At 45.5% G+C, this 19055-nt stretch overlaps 4 protein-coding genes and 1 non-coding gene across 5 annotated transcripts; 3 read left to right on the top strand and 2 right to left on the bottom strand.

Annotated features, from left to right (window-relative positions):
• Positions 1-764: 764 nt before the first annotated feature.
• Positions 765-837, top strand: trnM(cat). Its single transcript has one exon. It is a non-coding gene; the product is annotated as a tRNA-Met (tRNA).
• A 5259-nt stretch (positions 838-6096) lies between these two features.
• Positions 6097-6321, bottom strand: atp9 (ATP synthase F0 subunit c). Its single transcript has one exon. The coding sequence runs from the start codon at positions 6319-6321 to the stop codon at positions 6097-6099; it is 225 nt and encodes a 74-aa protein (YP_009532867.1).
• A 145-nt stretch (positions 6322-6466) lies between these two features.
• orf114 (hypothetical protein) lies at positions 6467-6811 on the top strand. The gene has a single exon. It carries the CDS (start codon positions 6467-6469, stop codon positions 6809-6811), a length of 345 nt encoding a protein of 114 aa, YP_009532866.1.
• Positions 6812-12997: 6186 nt separating this feature from the next.
• Positions 12998-13333, bottom strand: orf111 (hypothetical protein). The gene has a single exon. The coding sequence runs from the start codon at positions 13331-13333 to the stop codon at positions 12998-13000; it is 336 nt and encodes a 111-aa protein (YP_009532865.1).
• Positions 13334-13803: 470 nt separating this feature from the next.
• Positions 13804-14109, top strand: orf101 (hypothetical protein). Its single transcript has one exon. The coding sequence runs from the start codon at positions 13804-13806 to the stop codon at positions 14107-14109; it is 306 nt and encodes a 101-aa protein (YP_009532864.1).
• Positions 14110-19055: the final 4946 nt, after the last annotated feature.

Raw genomic sequence — 19055 nt, 5'->3', positions numbered from 1 at the left:
GTAATGGACTTCCTTTAATTCTTCCTTAGCCTTAGATGTCCTATCATAGATTATCGAACCTCCGACAGACTCCCCATGCATGCGTTCTTTCTCTCCTCCCCTCAGCCATACATCTCTTTTTTTTCTTTTGGCCGTTTTTGTTAGGCATTGAACCCCACCTTAGGTGCTGAGTGGTGTCCTCCCCTCCCTAATACCTAACAAAAAGTTCCGTCTATGGAGCCTAAAGCTTAAACCATGGCATGGCAGTAAGCAGTAAGTTGGCCTAGTCTCTTGCCCAGCCTTCGCCTTCTTCAGTGGCCAAGTTGAAGCGTTCAACGGTTCTTCGGCCTACCACCTTTCTTTTTCAAGGTTGAGCTTGTTCAATTGAAGCTAATGCTATGCTGCCCTTCCCTTGTTCAAGAGAAGGCGAGGACTTTTAGCTACCGGCCCAAACAAAAGAGATTAGCCTCTTGATCGATCGATTGATTGGATTGCAGTACGAAGGGGTTTAAGAAGGAGGCATTGGAGAGAAGTAGGCATGGTGGCCAACCAAGGCAGTGAAATCGAGACAATCAATCGGAAGAGGGTTTAGTTAGGAGTCCGGGTTCCATCCTATAAGTTGAAGGAAGGGAGCAAAGGAAGTTCTCTTTGCCCTTAGTCTTGGGTTCAGTGAATAGGGAAATTAGGTTAGTCTTATTCCCTAGCTGAGTGAATAGGCCGATATTTCGTATAGTGATAACGCTTTCTCTGAGAGGGGTCTCTTTTCTCTGACTTGACTCAGCTTGACCTACTTGACTCAGCGGTTAGAGTATCGCTTTCATACGGCGAGAGTCATTGGTTCAAATCCAATAGTAGGTAAGGCCGAAAGCCCTGCGCCAGCATGACAGCAAGCACGGACTGGCGGAGTCAACTGAATGACCAAAGCATCGGTTGCTTCCACTTGTGGCCTTCTTCGACCGCCTTGACACCTTAATCTCAGGGAACCCCCTCTCCTCTCTTCTTCTCTTCATGTATGTGGGCTGCCTGCCCCGTCCCGAATAGACGAACAGGAACAAGCTAAAGGCGCGAGAGAGAGTTTATACTCAATGCACCTCCCCTCTTCCACAATTAGGTGAAGACCAGGGGGCCGGAAACCCCAACGGGAAACCTTTCACCGCGCCACACGATTCTTTCACGAAGCGCTCTCTCAGACGCACTCCTGCCTCCGCAAGCAAAGAGGTTTCAAAGATACCACCAGGCGACCAAGTGAAAGTGAACAGCCCCGAGCAAATCTTCTAGAGAGCGTACCCGTTGTAGCCAAAAAAAGAAATGAACACATCTATAGTTGTGGACAGTAAAAAAAGAGGTTCTTCGAAGCTGTGCTAATGGTGGTCAAGGATAAGGTACTAGTTTCAGTGGGAGACATTAAGTCTGCATGAGAAATCTGGGAGACTCCACAGAGAATGTATGAGTCAGTGACAATGGTAAACATTTTCTTCGGCAACGGTTTTTTCCAAGCAAGATGCAAGAGGGGACGAGCGTGTCTCAGCACTTAGACAAGATGGAGAATCTTCTCCAAGAATTTTTAGCAGTGAGAGTCAAAATGACTGATCGTGATTAGTGACCGGGAAGTCTGCTGAAGTCGTTTGAGTCTTTGACAACCACTCTCTCCCGTGAAACTCCTCCTTTAACTATGATTGATCTGACCATTTTCTTTAGGCAGAAGCTGAAAAGAGATTTGAACAGCAGTCTGAAAAGAAAAGACTAATGCTGCGCAAAAGAATTTCAAAAGAAGAATCTATTCATCTCCTTAATTCGAAAGACGACAATCAAAGCATCACGACCGATCTAAAAGTGCTTTCCTTCTAGCTTGACTTGTTCTATTAGGTATGTGGCTTGGACCTACCAATCATCCTCTCCCCCTTTCCCTAAGGGGAAGTGTAGGCATCTGAGAGGCCCCGTGCAGTGCTTGCCTTTCTACCTCTCTCCGTATTGCATTCATCCCCACCTTTTATAGATTCAGTCTCTCTCTTCTATGTAATTTCCAGATCCGATGGTGCCTGTGGAACTGTTGTGGCGGGGAATGTCCCTAGTTGTGATGCTTGCTGCTCTGGTTCCCTTTCGCCCTTCGACCGTCGTACACGTGATTGAGACTCCGCACCTTGCTCGCTTCCTTGTTGGCCGACAGGCCTCCTACTTGACTCGGAAGCAAGTGCGTGTAAACATGCCCCCAGCCTGGGCATTTCCTATACTATACTGGTAGCAGGATCGGCCACCCCGGCCCCAGCATTGCTCTAATTGGAGCTCTGAGCTGGAGCAGTCTTGCTTTGGCTCCCCTGACCGACCTCAGGCCTCCAGATCAAGTGCGCATTCCCATACTGTAGGATGGGCCTGAGTTGAGGGGAAAGCTCATTGAACTTGATACCTTTTTCTTTATCATGAGACTGAGGCCTCCCTTCCATCAAGCTTATGAACTTATCATGGGCCTTTAGTTAGTGTTGACTCGACAATTGGCTTAAGACCCGTGACCGTCTCGTACATTGGGCTGAGAACAGTAGCCACCTGTTGTATCATCCTCAGCATCATATCGTGATTCTCTTTTCCCACTTGTTGCCTAATCATAGCCACCTCTTGGTTGGTAATTCTTGCAGGTGCCACAGCAGGAAGGGGGTTGGCGGAGCCACGACAGCGAGATTGGCCTCCGCGGCTATATGCGAAGATCCTTCAGCAGGAGGGTGTCTGGTCCCTTCCGCCGTAGTCTCGTGTTTGCCATGAAGAGTACCATCCAAATGGACCTACGGATGAGATCTCAAACCGCTCTTCCTGGACTAACTGCCAGAAAACTACCTGAGAATGAACCTGGGTACTCACTTTAGAGTAGATTCCTTCCGACTCGGGATACTACCCATTCACTCACTGTGCCATTTCGGCACACCCTTGCGGCTGGTTAACGTAGTCATGTCCTTCCCTGCATTAGTTTAGAGCCTCAGAAGGTCTCCCCTAGGTCATCTCTACTCTGGCTCAACACTTCCCTGACTTACGCGAAAGAATCATCCTCAGAAAACAAGCATCCCGGATGGTTGAGCTCAAGCGAAGCACCCTGAGAGCAAGAAGTTCGATCAATTCTGCCAAAGCCTCTCAGTCTACTGCTTCTGAAAAGACTTCTTATCTAGTTAGGAAGTATAGTTTAAATATGGGCTTCTATCTTATTTGTTCTCCTCTGCTTACAAACTGGGTAAGAAGAAGTAGAAATCTGCAGTTAAGATGAATGCAAGAATCGGATCTTAGCTCCCGTTGACCGGCTCTACGACCCCGCAAGGCACTACTGTAGAGCTCTTTGGGCGAGACTTTCTCGATCACAGCTTCTCACTTATCTCACTGACAGACTAGCAATTCAAGAACAGCTTCTTTCTCTTACGCAATTTATACTCTCCACAACAATCTGTATTTCGAAACAAGGAAAAGGATTCTCGACATGCTATGCAAGGCGGCAAGTGCTACTTCCTGTTAGACGATAATGTGTTTTCTATTGGACTTGGTTGGAAAAGAGAGTGAGTTTTATTCCTTTCTCACGGAGGAAACTTGGCAAAGGTTTCCAAGCCGTAGTCCAAGAGGCAAAGGTTGTTTGCCTTGCTTTCAAACTGACTTGCCTTATCCTATTGGGTGAAAGTCCTATTACTGCTATACCCGTCTACCCGGTCTTACTGTGAGCCCTCCCACTCTTGGAAGAAGTCACACCTTAGACACGGTAGGTAAGATTAGAACTTAAAGGCCCTTAGACCATTACACAATGGAGCACTTGCTTACACCACTAGTTAGAGAACTGGGGAAGGGGGAAGAAAGGAGCAACTTAGATCTCCTGAAGACCGTCCTCCTTATGTGATGCTTACTAATCCAGCGGATCCCTCACCAGATGCTTAGTCAGAGCCATTCTCCTTGTGCTTTGATAGACTACTTACTATAATATAATAGACTCTTTAGGAGAAACATTCTCCGCTTCGGCTTGCCTCTGGAAGCTCTATTGTTAGACAGACCTTAGCGGACTACTTATTTGAAGCTTGACTTGTTCTCAGGATCTAAACTGACTGGAAAGAAGAAGCATTAACGGATGAAAGTAAGGATGGAAAAAAAAGAGGCTGTTAGCTCTTGCTTTGCCTCGGATGCGGCACCCTCTATTCCTAAACTAGAGAGCGTCAGGGATGCTTTGGAATAAGCTAAGCTCTTCCAGTGAGAGTGGCCTATCCACTGCGCCGATCCCTTTTTTATTCTTATCAGCGGGATAGGGAACTAGTCCTCTGCGATTGCACGACCTTTCCTCACCAGCATAAAAGAAAAACAATCCAACGCCTAGAGTTGATTTTTAGGCAGCCTAATTCTTTCTCCCTAAACATATATAGAAAGAGGAGTAACGACGGGACAGGTCACGACTACGTGTTTGACTCCGGCCAGAGAGTTATTTTGTCCAACTACTACTCCAACTCTATAGAAAAGACAGTCAGGCCTCTCCCTTGAGCCCCGGGAGGACAGGTTCTATTAAGAATAAGAAAAAGATTCCAGCAAGAAAACGGATGGCAATCAACGGCTTTCTAAAGCTCAAGGAGTTGCTTGTTGGCTGGGAAGCGAAGAAAGAACGTAAGCACGCCAGTGGGTGTCGCATGTTGCCATTCCAGAGGTGAAAGTACACTTTCTTTATTCTTTATTAAATTTCTGGCTTTTCTCTTTGCTCTTTTAGCGGAATAAGAGCAGTTGGGTTGGTAAGATTATAATATAGGTCAGAAAGAATCAAATGTCCCTAGTATCAGGAAAGAGGGTGCACATTCATAGGCCAATCTGTTTTCTTGCCCGTTCCCAGGAAAGGTATGAAAGACGCCTATTCTTCAGGCAAGGAGCGCTTCCTATATAGAATATGTCCGAACTTCTTTCCCCGTACCGGACCGCAGCAGCTAAAGGACGTGCCACTGGACGAGGATTTCATTTTTTTTAATATTCTATGAGCGCGTTCTCCTCTTTTGAAAGAAAGATGTAAAGTGTGGTCTTCTCGTCACTCTTCGGGATGCTAAATAGTCGGTATTGATTCGATTCTTCCATGGGATATGGGTTTACATGGCGGGGACTCCCAACTTATTGAATAGGTGACTTCCGATCAAAAATGGTCGAGGAATAGGCCTTGGCAACAGCAAGCCTTTCTCCTTTCTTTTCGTTTGTTTCTTCCACATGACTACTCGAGGGTTCCAAAAAGGGTAGTGTGAGGCTAGCAAATGTCGTCTTACGATCATGATACTCGGAGCCTTAAGTGAGCTCCCGCTAGGCTAGGTTAGGTGTAGCAACCTGACGACACGAAAGGTTTCGAATCTTCAATGCTACTCCTAAACAGTAAAGAGGAAGGCTTGGACCAGCTCCTGAATTTGTAGGCGAGAAGCTCTTTGTTCGAGTTGACTGTGTGATTGTGGTTTTATTTATGGCAACCGGAAACCTTTTCCTGAATTGAGAATGAGTAGAAGCGCCTTTGACAGGGGTTTATGGGATGGATGCGGGAAAGAACTCCCCTTTTGCAAAGCAAGGTTTCACCCTCTGATTACACTTTTTTAGGGATGGGATCTTCTGCCTAGATTAGATCTCTCACGGGATTCATCTGGCATTTCTGGATGGACTGTCATTGAGCATGTCATTCCGGACTTCGCTATTCTCACAGTCAGATCGGACATTGAAATCTGAAGTCAACTATCAAGACAGGACTGTCTTATCTATTTGATTTGCTGACAGTTGTATTCTCTCTCCTATTAGCTGTCAGTTGCAATATTTACTTTTTTGTCTTATCTTCTTTCTGAACATCTTACCTTCCTTGTCTTAGCGGTGCAGATCTTCTTTATGCTTTAAGTGGATCTTCCATGTGCCAATCAAAGAGAACGAAGTGCACTACACTTAGCTCTCTAGGTTAACGTCCAATCCTGTCCACCTAGCATCCCACCTTCCCCAATGTTGTTTTAGTATTGGGCACCAGGTCTTTCGATGAGCTTACTAGAGGGAGAGAGATCGATTAGCCGTGAAGGGGCCCCTTGCCCACTCCCCTTCCCCCCATTGAAGGGGCCTCGTCCTCTTCCTCAGGTAGGAGAGACTACACCTTTCAAAAGGAGAAACTTAGAAAACAAAGAGAATCAAAAAGGCCATCATTAATGCGAACAAGGCAATAGCCTCGGTTAGAGCAAAGCCCAGGATTGCATATCCGAATAACTGTTTTGCCAATGATGGATTTCTTGCCACGGAATGAATTAATGAACTGAATACGTTTCCAATACCTACAGCAGCTCCCGCTGAAGCAATTGTAGCAGCTCCGGCACCTATTGATTTTGCACCTTCTAACATCTCGAATTGATAAAAAGTCTCGTCACGCTCTTTTATTCACGATTTTCTTTATTATATTAAAATATATAATAAAAGATATTAAATTAAGTATATCTATCTTATCTACTCCGACTGAGAGATGGCCCCTTTGCGGTCGTGAAAGCCAATGCTGAACCCTTGCCGGCTTAATAGATCCAGGATGTGCCTTCTACTCCAGGAGACCCTTGACTCTCAACGAGAGGGATCGCACCCATTTAGCCCTTTCCTAAACGAAAGCTCTTCTCAACTACGAGCCGGAGGGGGGTACCCGAACATTAATATTAAATTAAGTATATTAATATTTCTTAATATAAGTCGCTTCTTCCCCTCGTTCCTTTTCTCTTATCTCACTGGAAATGCATTCACACTGAACACCAACCCAATCTCAATGAAGAAGCCTACCCCGGACCCTGACGTGAACAGACGCTTTCTCGGAGAAAGCTTTTTTTCTTTCTTTGTTGACTTCACCTAGCAAGCCTCGAATCCAAATCCTTTCTACTTTCTTCTCTTACGCTATTTCGTCTTTCTATAGAATACGAAGAGAGGACCTTCTTTCGGGCTGTCTACGAACCCTTCTTCTCGTATGCAATTTTCTATTCTTTCTTTTAACCAAAAGAGAAAGGGAAAACACTGGCCAATTTCACACTTTCTGAATGTGCCATTTGACCGAATGTGAAAGCGAATCACAAGACACTCATTCGTTTCAGGAACAGGAGAAAGGATCGGGTCTTTCAGCTATCAATCTAGAAAGCAGAGTCCAAGGTACATGTGTTAAGCATATAACAACATATCATATGCCAGTCTCTTTCGAGAGCATTATAATGGGTTGCCCAGCTAACTAAGGGACATACCAAAGATTGGGACCTGAAGTGGTAGAACCCGGTTCACCAGGCGTACTACTGAACATTGATTCTCTCTCCTGAACTATAAATAATTCTTTATAGCTAGCAACTAAAAAAAACTACAAGCAACTACATCAACAACCCTGGGGGAAATTGAGTAGTCCGCCCTACCTACTAATTTACTCAACTAAGCTTGCATCTTACTATAGGGTTTTCTAGAACCTAAGACTCTTAGATAGAGAGTTTCAAACCAAATGTGCCCCCCGACAATCCGAGTGGGGAACTAAACCAGCAGCGCTACGAACACTTTCAACAGAACGAGACCTACCCTATACACTTCTTAAGCCCCCCATCTTTCTAAGAAGAAGCAACAAGACTGATTTTCAAATATAAGCTCCCCTGAAAAACAAAGCCATGCGCCGTCCGGAAACAAGTAGTTGTTCAATTGTCCAATACGGATTAAAAGACGTACAACAACCGTCAAATAAGGGCAGTTCTAATCAGTGACGTTCATCGTAATAGAAAGTATTCACATCAGTCAGCTGGTTCATGGTACGAGATTTAACAACAGGGTTTTCAGCTGACGACAGAAGCAAGATTCAGAACAAGCAACAAACACATCTTTCCGCTCTTCTTCTTTCAGTTAGTAGGGCCTTCCAACTATGGCATCTCTTACCTATCTATCTGGATAGCATAGCTCCATCCAAGAAAGTCATAATATGAGGCAGGTAGCATCATAAGAGCTGCAGCCACTCCTTCTTCCCGCATCAAAAGACCGAGCCTCAATAAAAGGTCTATAAAGTCCGCTCAGTCAATCCGACGTCACCCTTTTTAATCGTTCCACCTCTGAAGCTACTCAACTCATTGAGGTGAGCTACTTCCTTCCAACTGAACTACCCGTCAGCTACACGTCGATTAGCCTAACTCTTCCTTCGAATGCAAAACCGGATGAAGTTCCGGATCTAATCCCATTCAAAGAGACAAGCAGTGATCCGGGTGCATACAGGCCATTGCCTTCTCAATCCTAATAAATAAATGACGGGATGAGTTAAAGCACTATCAGACTGAATACCTTGTATTCTTAGTCTTCCATGAACTCAATACCAACTCTACTTATCCTTATCTGGGTATGCCTTCGGCTTCCTCAGGGGCTACTACTTCCTGGGAAACCTTTGGCTAGGATCCTAGCAGCAACTTCGCTCCTAACCGTCAACACCGTCTCAGTATGTGTTAGAAAAAGGAAAGGAAGCGGGGAAGAGTTTAGCAGCAGGAAACTAGGGCTAACTCGGGATTTATAGCAGCGGAGCAGCAAGAACAAAGGGAAGAGAGGGGCATTGGGAGTGCCTGCTTTGGTCACATCTGGTCGCGAAGGTGAATCTCTTTCTCACTTACTCCGCATCCTTGCTCGTCGAAAGAGGAAGAATAGCGGATTTAGTGACGGAAAGGCATTCGGAAACTATTCAAGTGCGAGGAACTCTCCTTAATAAATGTAGCAAGGACCTACTTATAGCCCTATACAAACCTTATAAAAGCGCCCACGGGTAGTGAGACTTTCTATCTATTTTCACCCTCGGCTCTGGTTCAATCCTTTCATACCTCGAGTCAACTGTGCCTTTGAAGTCGAGTCGGAGTAAAAAGAAAGAGGTACAGGCATCTAAAGAAAAGGAATTCTTAATGTGATTGACGGCTTTGGAAAGAAGGTAAGGCATGGTCCAGCTGGAGCTGCGAAACCTGAGTATGATATAGAAACCTACTTCTTTTTTCTTATCACTTAGCATAAGGCTTGAAAGAAGAATAAGAGTGAATAGGCAGGGGAGGGGTAGTGATGAAAGTGAGTGAAGTTTAGCCTATAGGGGACGAATGGATAACTATAATATCTAGAAAGACTGAGCCTTAGCATGCAGAGAAGAAGGGGTAAGCGATTTCATCACAAGAAAGCTCTATGCTAGGCTTTCCTGGAATCGCTTTCAGGCAAATAAGGAAGCGGAAGAGTGGGGGATTGGCTTACCGAAGCAATTCTTATTCAAGAGCAGATACGATCACACCGCCATCAAGAGATACAAGACCTAAAGCCCTTACTCCAAGAGATTCAAAGCGGGTAGACCCTTAGATTAGACAATTCCTAGTGCTGTGCTAAAGGCTAGAGAGGCACAAGAACTCAACAAGAGTTAAGGAAGAGATGCGCCTATCGGGAAAGCTTTCTTAAGATAAGAAGAATCTATCTGCTCTACACGAATTCCCATCGTCAGCTGCTTTTGATTTCGAATAGGCTGTAGGCCTTTCTTTAGCTTGAGTGACGCTTTCCGCGTCGGATTCTTTTGAAAGGCAAAAACCTTGCGCATAAACTGAAAAGGAAGTGACAATGGGCGTCATGCCAAGCCTGCTTTGGTGGAATTAGGACCTATCGAAGTCGGAACTCTCAGATCTCTTTCCCAATCAGACAAGCACAACAAAGCATCTCCGACAACTACATATTCTTTCTTTCCACTGATTCCCGCTTATGCCTTTTCCCCTGGGGGCTCGGGGCACGATAAGGACTCAAAGGCCAAATAAGGTTTTGGGACTGAGCTTGTATCAGTACTTCGGTATAAGATGGAAGTTACATAAACAAAGACACCCTCTAGCAGCATTGGCAGAAGCCAAAGCCCTTCTATAAAAGAAAAAGGATTGTCTTACTTTCTTTCCTACTTGACAGGCCAATTCATCAATTGATACTGAACGAGACTTTTGTCCATCTTTTAACTAAGATATCAATTGTACTAAATCCATTCCTTTCGCTGCGAGTATATACTTTGCTTTTTGGATTACTAAAAAACCAAACTGAAAGCATGGATGGCATTGAAGAGCTAGATCATAGCCGGTATCAGGCAACTCAAAGGCCAACCCAAGATCAGATGAATAAGATCGCTTCCTCTACTTGGAGGGCTGGGAGCGGACATGGGCTAATCCCTGGGTCTGGGTGGTATGGCGAAAGCAGTGGGAGAGTCCGAATATTATGTTGGTTGTAGGATTAGAAGCAGCTAAAGAATCCGCATCTGTTGAAGTCATGTCTGAAATAAGAATGTCATATGTAGTTGCTCTATCAGTCTCGGCCAACGCGTAAAGCCAGTTAATGATTCATGAATTGAGGATGCCAAGCCAAGATAGAATCTTCTTAGTCTGGACTACAATGATCTAAAGTAGCTATCGTACTTAGAGTTAGGAGCGAAAGTAGCCAAGAGAGAGCCCCAAGGAGAGAAGTCAGAAGTATCCTAGTTCGTACTTCCTTGATAGGTCGCCCTTCCTTGTTGTCTTGTCTTTGAGTTGAATCAGAAGCCTCGAATGGTTGCTCTGATTCTGTGTTCTCTTTGTTGTTTGAGAGGGGATAACCATCTTACTAGTTCCCACTTCCGGGTATAGGAGTTGAGGAGCACGCCCTTCCACTAAAATGCCGGTCTTGGTTAAAGAATATCCCCTCCTGCTAGCGGTGTAGCTGTTCTGCGTCACTTCCGGCTTTAAGAGAATACACCTCTTAACTGAGAGTTCCTACAAGCTTGTTCTTAGTGTTATAGTAGTTCTTGAGTTCAGTTAGCGACTGATCCAAGGGTATATCTATCAGCTATGAGTTGAAGAAGCTAGACTGTAGTTCCTGTGCTTCCCGCCCGAACGCAGCAGATTCTCGAACAAGAGCATACAAATACTTGATATGAGTTGACTAGCCTTACTTGCCTATCAGGAGAAGACCCCAGAACTAAACTTTTCTTTTAATCTGGTAGTCTCGGATCACCACGGGGGCATCCAATAGTTGGTGGATGGTTACCCAGGGATCCATTGCTGTACTCCAGTACCTGTGGACAGACCGAAGCCAATCCTGCGTCCACCTCCTGAGAATTTACCACTCAAGGAAGTCTTTGGTTCCTTCAGAAAGATGTCAATCTTCTTGAGGTAACCTCAACTCCTTGGGTTTCAACTCCTTACGTAATAGGTCTATAATAAGGCCCCAACTAGTTGGGTCAAGAGGTAACCCACGTCCTAACCAAGGGTAGGACTGACCGTGTATACATGTTTAAAAGTATCTCTACCTTAAGACTTCTAACATGGCCGATTCTAGATAGAGAGCGCGGTAACCCTACTCTACAAAAAGTGGAAAATCTCTTCATAGGGTACTGTAGCTGTACAGCCATAGTACCATAGGGATGGTGAGAGTTCATCAGAGCCCGAATTGATATAGGTTAAATATCCTTACTCAAATTACGAACCCTGAACCTCTTTGCGAATTCAGCTGAACCTTGATGGGAAATCTGAGATTTCTGATAGGAAATAGAAAGCCCCAAAACATTACCTTAGAATAAGGGATTTCTCCCGTTACTGAAGGAAAGACCCCCATTTCATAGCGCCTGGGGAACGCAAGTTTGATCGAGGATTGGAGAGGAGAGGTGGAATGGAAGAAAAGGCTCGGGATGGATTTAGGAGTCTTTGTGCGAGCCGTATGCGGTGAGAGTCGCACGTACGGTAACGAGGGGGGTTCGCGTCTATACGTGTAGTGTGGTGGTTGGGCCTACCCACCCTATTTGTTCCATGATCTATGGGTCTACTGGAGCTACCCACTTCGATCAATTAGCCAAGATTTTGACCGGATACGAAATCACTGGTGCTCGATCTAGTGGTATTTTTATGGGGATTCTATCTATCGCTGTAGGATCCCTATTCAAGATCACTGCAGTTCCTTTTCGGGCGGCTGTAGAACGGACGGCCGCCTATAGGTGGTAGGGTAGGGTGGGTGGTACCGCTCAGATTGCGGCCAATCTTCCTAACCGCGCGCGGGCCGGGCTTAGAGCGCGTGAAACTCATCACTATCTCGTAAGGGCGTTGAGACCATAGCATGTTAAACGAAAGCGCCGCTTTCTCTGTAGTGTTGTCACACAGCTGCCCGCCTAGAAGAGCCACTCGCTCTGTAGTGTTGTCACACAAGATAAGCACGCCGCCCGCCTGCTGGCCGGGCGAATCGAAGTTCTCTTCCGGTCAACTGTCCACCCAGTCAAGTGCAAAAAACACAGTAGAATCACGCAACGCACGCTGCTGGTGTGCTTCCTGCCCGCGAGGAAAGAAGAGCGACAAGGTTTAGTTCAGATTTGACTGTTTGCAGCATGGGAGCGGATTACCCAAAAAATCCCTGGGAACAATGAAAAAAAAGATATCTCGGTAACGAAAACTATAGGGGGCTGTATTGGCGAGATCCAACGGTGAACAGCTGTCCAAAAGAAAAACCGCCTGGAAGTCCGAGGACCTTTAGTACCGTACCCTACCCCCGAACCAGCAGCCTTTGCGCCAAGCAAGACCGCCCTTGTCCTTTCTCCATTCCGCCTCCTTCTTTGCTTTGTTCCAATAGAGTCGTCTAAGGCAAAGCAAAAGTGGGTTCGTATGCCTACTTTACCTACTTGACGAAAGGGAACGAACTTTGTTTCGTTTCCGGGTTTATGGATTGGATTCAGTCAGCGTCACGACATAATCAAAAGGAAGGAGTGACGCTTTGGTTACCGGCAAACGCTTCCAAAGGCGACCCTCTCGAGTTTCCGGCTGTTTCCTAGATTGAAGTAGCCTTTCTTTCGTCGCCCTACCAAACGAAAGAAGTCACTATCAAAAAGCTCGCCCTACTGAAGTACCAAAGGTGCGCTCCGCCCGGTGACTAAGAAATTGGTTTGCGCTTTGAAGTGATGAGGTCGCAAAGAGGGAAGTAGGGCTCCTATTGACTAAAGGTTTGTTCTTCGGTTTCCTTTAGAATGAAAGTCGCTATGAAGCCCCTACTACTTCTATTATATTATACTGACTTTGTTTGATTAAAAAGGCGAACCCCAACTAGTCGTATGGGGTGGGGTGCTTGTGGTAAGCTGCCTTGGATATGAGTATGAGGAATTCCTAAAAAACAGGCAAAGTCCGGTATTTGACGAAGATCTTTCTATCAATAGATAGGATTTAGTGTTCGATATAGGGGATAGGATCCATCTGCTCTTTCTCTCTCCATTTTTTAGAGAGAGAGAGCAGATAAGATATAACGCTAAAAAAAAGGGGATAAAGGATACATAGACATCTAAGGGGATGTCTATTCTATTCCTCTTTAGAGAGAGTAGAGAAAAAAAGATAGATGAACGAGATCTCTTTTTTCTATCTATCATTGATTCAATCTATGAATCAAGTCGAAAGACTTCTTTGGGTTCCCCGAAGCCCCGAATGGATTGTGGATCGTTTCTGCCAACGAAATGAACGCGGAGCCCGTTCCGAATGCTTCTCCGATCCGGAAGTTCTCGCGAAGAGAATAAGATGCTGCTCCCCCTCCCTCTGTCTTTTCTCGCTTGGCTAATCTTCCCTTCTAACGCGGGCCGGGCGCTTAATTAGGGGGCGCGGGAGGAAGAAACCTAAGAGAAGAGCGTCTTCTCTCTCTTAGGTTTCTTTTTTTTCAGTGCAACACAGGAAAGCGCCCTCTTTTTGTCATCCCCGCAGCTTTCCAGATTTTGTATTGAACGTATGGCGTAGCTAGGATCTTCAAATCATGTTTGAGCCTAGCCTATCCTATGTTCAAACCAACCCCACCCCTTGATTGAATGAATAAGGCTGGAAAGAATGCCCGCCAAGTTCAGATAAGGGAATGCTTCCCCCAACCATTAAAGGAAAGGCTCGACGAAGGGAGGGAGATGCGGCGGGGGAAGGAAAACGCTTTCGGAGATCGAGATTTTTTTTTGTTTTTCATCGAAAACGAAGAAGGCCGAGGATGGCCTACGGTGCGTGTTATCTGAAGGGAACACGCTTTTTCGACCGCGGTGGTATGATTGCCGGGCCCTCTCCTCGTTCCGCCCGCTGGCCTATTGGGATAGCAGCCTTCGGGCTTTGCCTGCCCTTTTTTTCTCGGCCCGGGAAAGCGCTGGCAACAACAGAAAGGAAGGGGTCCATGTAGCTGCTGCGTCCGCCCCCTTCTTAGTCAATGGGGCAGCAGGTTCGGCATCTACTAAAAAAGAGAGAATCCACTTGAGATAACCACGCCTCTGCTAGGCAGCGTGTGGAATGGCCAAGAGCGGACCTTTTTGGATATATAATCAAAAGAGTGGAGTTACGGGAACAGCCGTCTGATGGAAAACTACTTTCACGTTCGGTTCAGAGAGCACTTTATTTTTCGTCGAGAATTCTTCGTTCCCTTTCGTGTGAATTCCCCAGCGGCGAATTCAAAACTTTTTTGGCCCTATCTATTCCATCTCTCGAGCCCCGAAGAAAACCCCCCTCCCCTTCGGACTCCATATCTCTTTTGACTCTATATATGTGGGCACCTGATATCTATGAGGGTTCACCCACCCCGGTTACAGCATTCCTTTCTATTGCGCCTAAAATTTCGATTTTTGCTAATATTTCACGTGTTTCTATTTATGGTTCCTATGGAGCTACATTGCAACAAATCTTCTGTTTCTGCAGCATTGCTTCTATGATTTTAGGAGCACTGGCCGCCATGGCCCAAACGAAAGTCAAAAGACCTCTAGCTCATAGTTCAATTGGACATGTAGGTTATATTCGTACTGGTTTCTCATGTGGAACCATAGAAGGAATTCAATCACTACTAATTGGTATCTTAATTTATGCATTAATGACGATAGATGCATTCGCCATAGTTTTAGCATTACGGCAAACCCGTGTCAAATATATAGCAGATTTGGGCGCTCTAGCCAAAACGAATCCTATTTCGGCTATTACCTTCTCCATTACTATGTTCTCATACGTAGGAATACCCCCGTTAGCCGGCTTTTGTAGCAAATTCTATTTGTTCTTCGCCGCTTTGGGTTGTGGGGCTTACTTCCTAGCCCCAGTGGGAGTAGTGACTAGCGTTATAGGTTGTTGGGCGGCCGGAAGGTTGCCACGAGTAAGTCAGTTTGGGGGACCGAAGGCTGTTCTCCGTGCACCGGACACGTAGCTTACCGAATCCGTTGCGACACCGATGGGAATGCATGCTACGAAAGATAGGGTCGAGTCTGAAACATCAACCGTCTACTCAATATCCTTGTACGAGTCCACAATCACTACACGAGATGAACCTTGGTTTGGTGAATGGAAGCCTTAGGTGTAAAAAAAAGGACTCCCAGTTACTGCGCGCGATCGTATACTGAGGTGCTCCCCGCCGGTTGTTGGAACGACGCGAGCCGGGCCTCCATTCAGAAAGATGAAGGGTCCAAACGAAAGTCAAAAGAGGGGGTTACAAATTCCCCATCTCATTGGGGGCGGAAAACGAATCGACATCTCGATGTGATACAGCCTTTTCTATTTTAGTTGGGAAAGAACGGCGAAGTCCATCCGAACCGTCCAATGAAGAATAAGAGGAGAGCAAAGCGCCAATGGCGCGCGAAGCGCATGCGAAACGGGCACGGAGAAAAATCAGTGTGGAGGATAAGCAGCCGAGCTCATTCCCTTCGCTTCCTGGGCCCAAAGCAGTGCAGTCTTTCCTGGCAAAATCAAGGATTTGGGGCGCTACGCTACTTAACTATAGAAATCCATTTTTTTTAGTCATATATATATTAATAGAAAGATAGATCCATCCATCTATCCTATCCGATTTAGATTTTTATATCTAAAAAAGAATCGATTTCATTCAACGTTTGATTCAAAGAACTGCGCTTAGCCCCCCCCCGCTCATGAAACGGCTCTGCTGCAATGGATGGCAGAGGGTCCGTAGTACCCAAAGCACTGGAGTGGTCCAGTAGCCGGGAAGGGGCCTAGAAGTGCCTACTACTACACCACACTACACTCGGCTCTACACATTTACAGAGCTCCTGTCCAGTCCTTGGCAGAGTTAAGGGGGCTTCCATCCTTATTCCCTATCCCCTCGCCCAGGCTAACGGGGCCTTATTCAGGGGGGGAGAGTGGAGCCCCGAGAAGCACTGTTGAGAGGAAGATCCTTGGCCCCTCCTCATTCTCTACAGGGTTCCAAACCTTTCTTCAACATAGGTGACAACGAGCGGGGCAGAGATCGAACACGAGAATAACAAGCTCGCCTTCCTTTTTGTTGGATCATTTTGATAGAGAGGGATGGAGAAAGTGGACAAAACAGACTCGCATTTCCCAGTCGAAAAGATGGGTTCCTTTTTCGTCTTGCATTTCTCATCGAACAAATACGGAAAAAGAATCATATTGAAAACGTTCCTAACCCACCAACCCCTTCCTTCGTAGAGCCGTGTATTGTAATCCGAACCTGCCCGGAGCGAGTCTCCCATAGAGGCAAGTGAAGTTGGTGAGCCGTATGATGGGCAACTATCTCCTGCGGTTCGGAGAGGACTCAGCTGTTAGTTAGTACCCCCTTTCGGGGTGGACCTTTCACTCTATTTTATTATATACGCTTAGCGAAAAGAATGTTTTTTGATACACCTAGGACATGGATTTTATATGAACCAATGGATCGTGACAAGTCCTTACTACTAGCAATGACTTCGTCTTTCATTACTTCATCCTTTCCATATCCCTCTCCCTTGTTCTCAGTTACTCATCAAATGGCACTCAGTTCATATCTTTAAGTTCGATCATTGACAAGGTTCAAAGAAAGGGTGGGCAGAAGTTCGCCTTCCAAGAGAGGAGACAGGAGACTCATGGCACTTGTGGCTGTTGAGGGCCATCCAGTTGCTTGCTTATGAGAGCAGGAAGCTGAACGGAGCCGAGAGGCCCTACGCAGTACATGAGAAAAAACTGCAGGGAAGACCAGCCATAAAACTTGATAAGGAAAGATAGAAAACTAGCAATACTGGGTAATTTTTCTGATAGACAGGTAACTCAAAATCTTAGTCGGGAGGGAAGGCTAGTAAGCTAGCGAACCAAGGGGCAAAGAAAGGGCTTATTAAACTACTTAGAGATAGATTCTCAGTTCCGTGCCTATAGTCATTCCTCTCTCTGGTAGCAATCCTGCTTTATCCTAGAATATATAATGCTTGAAGTTCCCAGTGAGGCAAGACAGTATATCAGTCTCCGGATAGTAGGAGTCTCTTTTACTTCGTTTCTCCGATAATCCGTTTAGGGCAAGCGAGCTAGTTGCAGCTTCAATAGCTATAATAATACTGGGGGTTTTAGTTGCAGTTGAAGTTCAAATTTCTTTTGTTTTGATGTCTGTCGTGCCAGGTGGTTTTCTTGGTTATACCTTACCCAAGGATGTTTCCAGGTTTATTTCCAATGAAGTCTTTCAAGCAAATTTGGACAGCCGAGTCTTTACTGCCAGCTTGTACTTTCCCTCAGTCCCCTGTACTCTATCTCCTGTCTAGTATTCCCCATCAGTCTACCTTGACGTTGGCAAAGGATAGACAGCTGAAATACCTCTTTCTTCCTCTCGAGCCGTCCAGTGAAAAAGCCTGTCTTAGCTTAGGAGACCCCTCAGACAAGGTCAATCCAGTTGAAGTTTATTCTTTTTGTTTGCCAGGCTAGTTGCCTTCTTTGGTAGGCCAGTTGAAGAAAAAAGTGCTTAGATAATAATTTTTCGTGCCAGGAGCAGCCGAACAAGTGCCATCAAGTTACAAGTTATTTAGGAGATTTTTATTTTAGTAATCTCCTTATTATATAATAGAAGTGCTATATCCTTATAATTATGCTGTCCCCATGGTATAACCCTCTGGCAGGACGTGGGCCTCTTTCCCGCTCCTTTTTTTAAATTGCTCTTTTCTAATAAGCAACTGCTAAGTGCTTTGCTGTCGGTGCAGCCGAGCCAATTGGAGTGGCTTTCGAAAATGTCAGTCTAGTCAAGTTTCCTTACCTGGTGGGGTCAAGCATGGGATTCTTCTCAACAGAGCTGATTCAATCGGGTACTTTTTCCTTAACTATTTCCCGCCTTCTTGAGCCATTTTGAGTGCTTCTCGCTGCCGAGAGGTCTAAGCCCTACCTATTTACGTGGGGCGGCTAACGATCATTCTTTCCCCTGTACTTTACTAAATAACTGGTGCTCGCGCACCCGCTTTTTCTTGACCTTGCCTTTTAGACCTTGCTTGCTTTAGTCCTACTATCCCTGGCTCTTGAAATCTTAGACTATCTTAACTACAAATACTTAAGGTAATAAGCATTCTATTCTTGACTCTAGATGATCTATTGAGTAAGTCACTCGTTAAGTAATAATAAGTAATATCACAAGAACCAGTCATTGGAATTTCTTCCCTGAAACTTATTTTTTTGGTACAGCTCGAAGAGACAGAAGATTAGAGGAGGGCAGATGAGATGACACTCAAAGCACTTATACTCTAAACCCTGGGACTGGTACTTCAATTGGATGGGCTGGACCAAGAGAAGAGGGAAGCAACTTCCATCGATCGAGTTTCAGTTGCTTTTTCTGTTGATCCAGGTGATAATTACTAAGCCAGCCTCTGCTTTTGTCTGTCTCCAAAGGATAGCTCCTTTGTTTTAGAGCCTTTACACGAGTTCGTTGAAAAGTCGTTTTCTATCCTCAAAAGACAGTTCCTCGTCTCTGTCGTCGTATGCTTAACACATGGTGTTTAGAGGGCCAACTATAGGGGGTGAGTCCAAAGAATGTGTGTTAAGCGCATTTAGCGATTTATTCGAACACGGGACACCAGCCTTGAAGAAGGGCCGGGGTTCTTTTTTTAATAGAGTTTCAAGGGCTCCTGGTGCAAGAACAAGACCAATGAAATGGGGTGCCACTACGTGTGAAAATTTGTATATATGAATTTCCAGACATTGGCTTATGACAGCTAGCCTGACACCTATCTTTAAGAGCATGCCCCGGGAACAGAGCAAAAAGAAGCTCTTTGTGACCACACTACAGAATCTTTCGTTTCCTATGGTCTTTCGATCGCTTCAAAGCCGTACCCGGGTGGACTCGCTTCCCTTTGTAAATCATTTGTTCTTCCTTATTGTAGAACTGTTGAAGTGGTAGAT

This window comes from Glycine soja, mitochondrion, assembly GCF_004193775.1.
Source record: "Glycine soja mitochondrion, complete genome".
Classification (NCBI taxonomy): domain Eukaryota; kingdom Viridiplantae; phylum Streptophyta; class Magnoliopsida; order Fabales; family Fabaceae; genus Glycine; species Glycine soja.
This window is presented reverse-complemented; position numbering and strand designations above follow the sequence as displayed.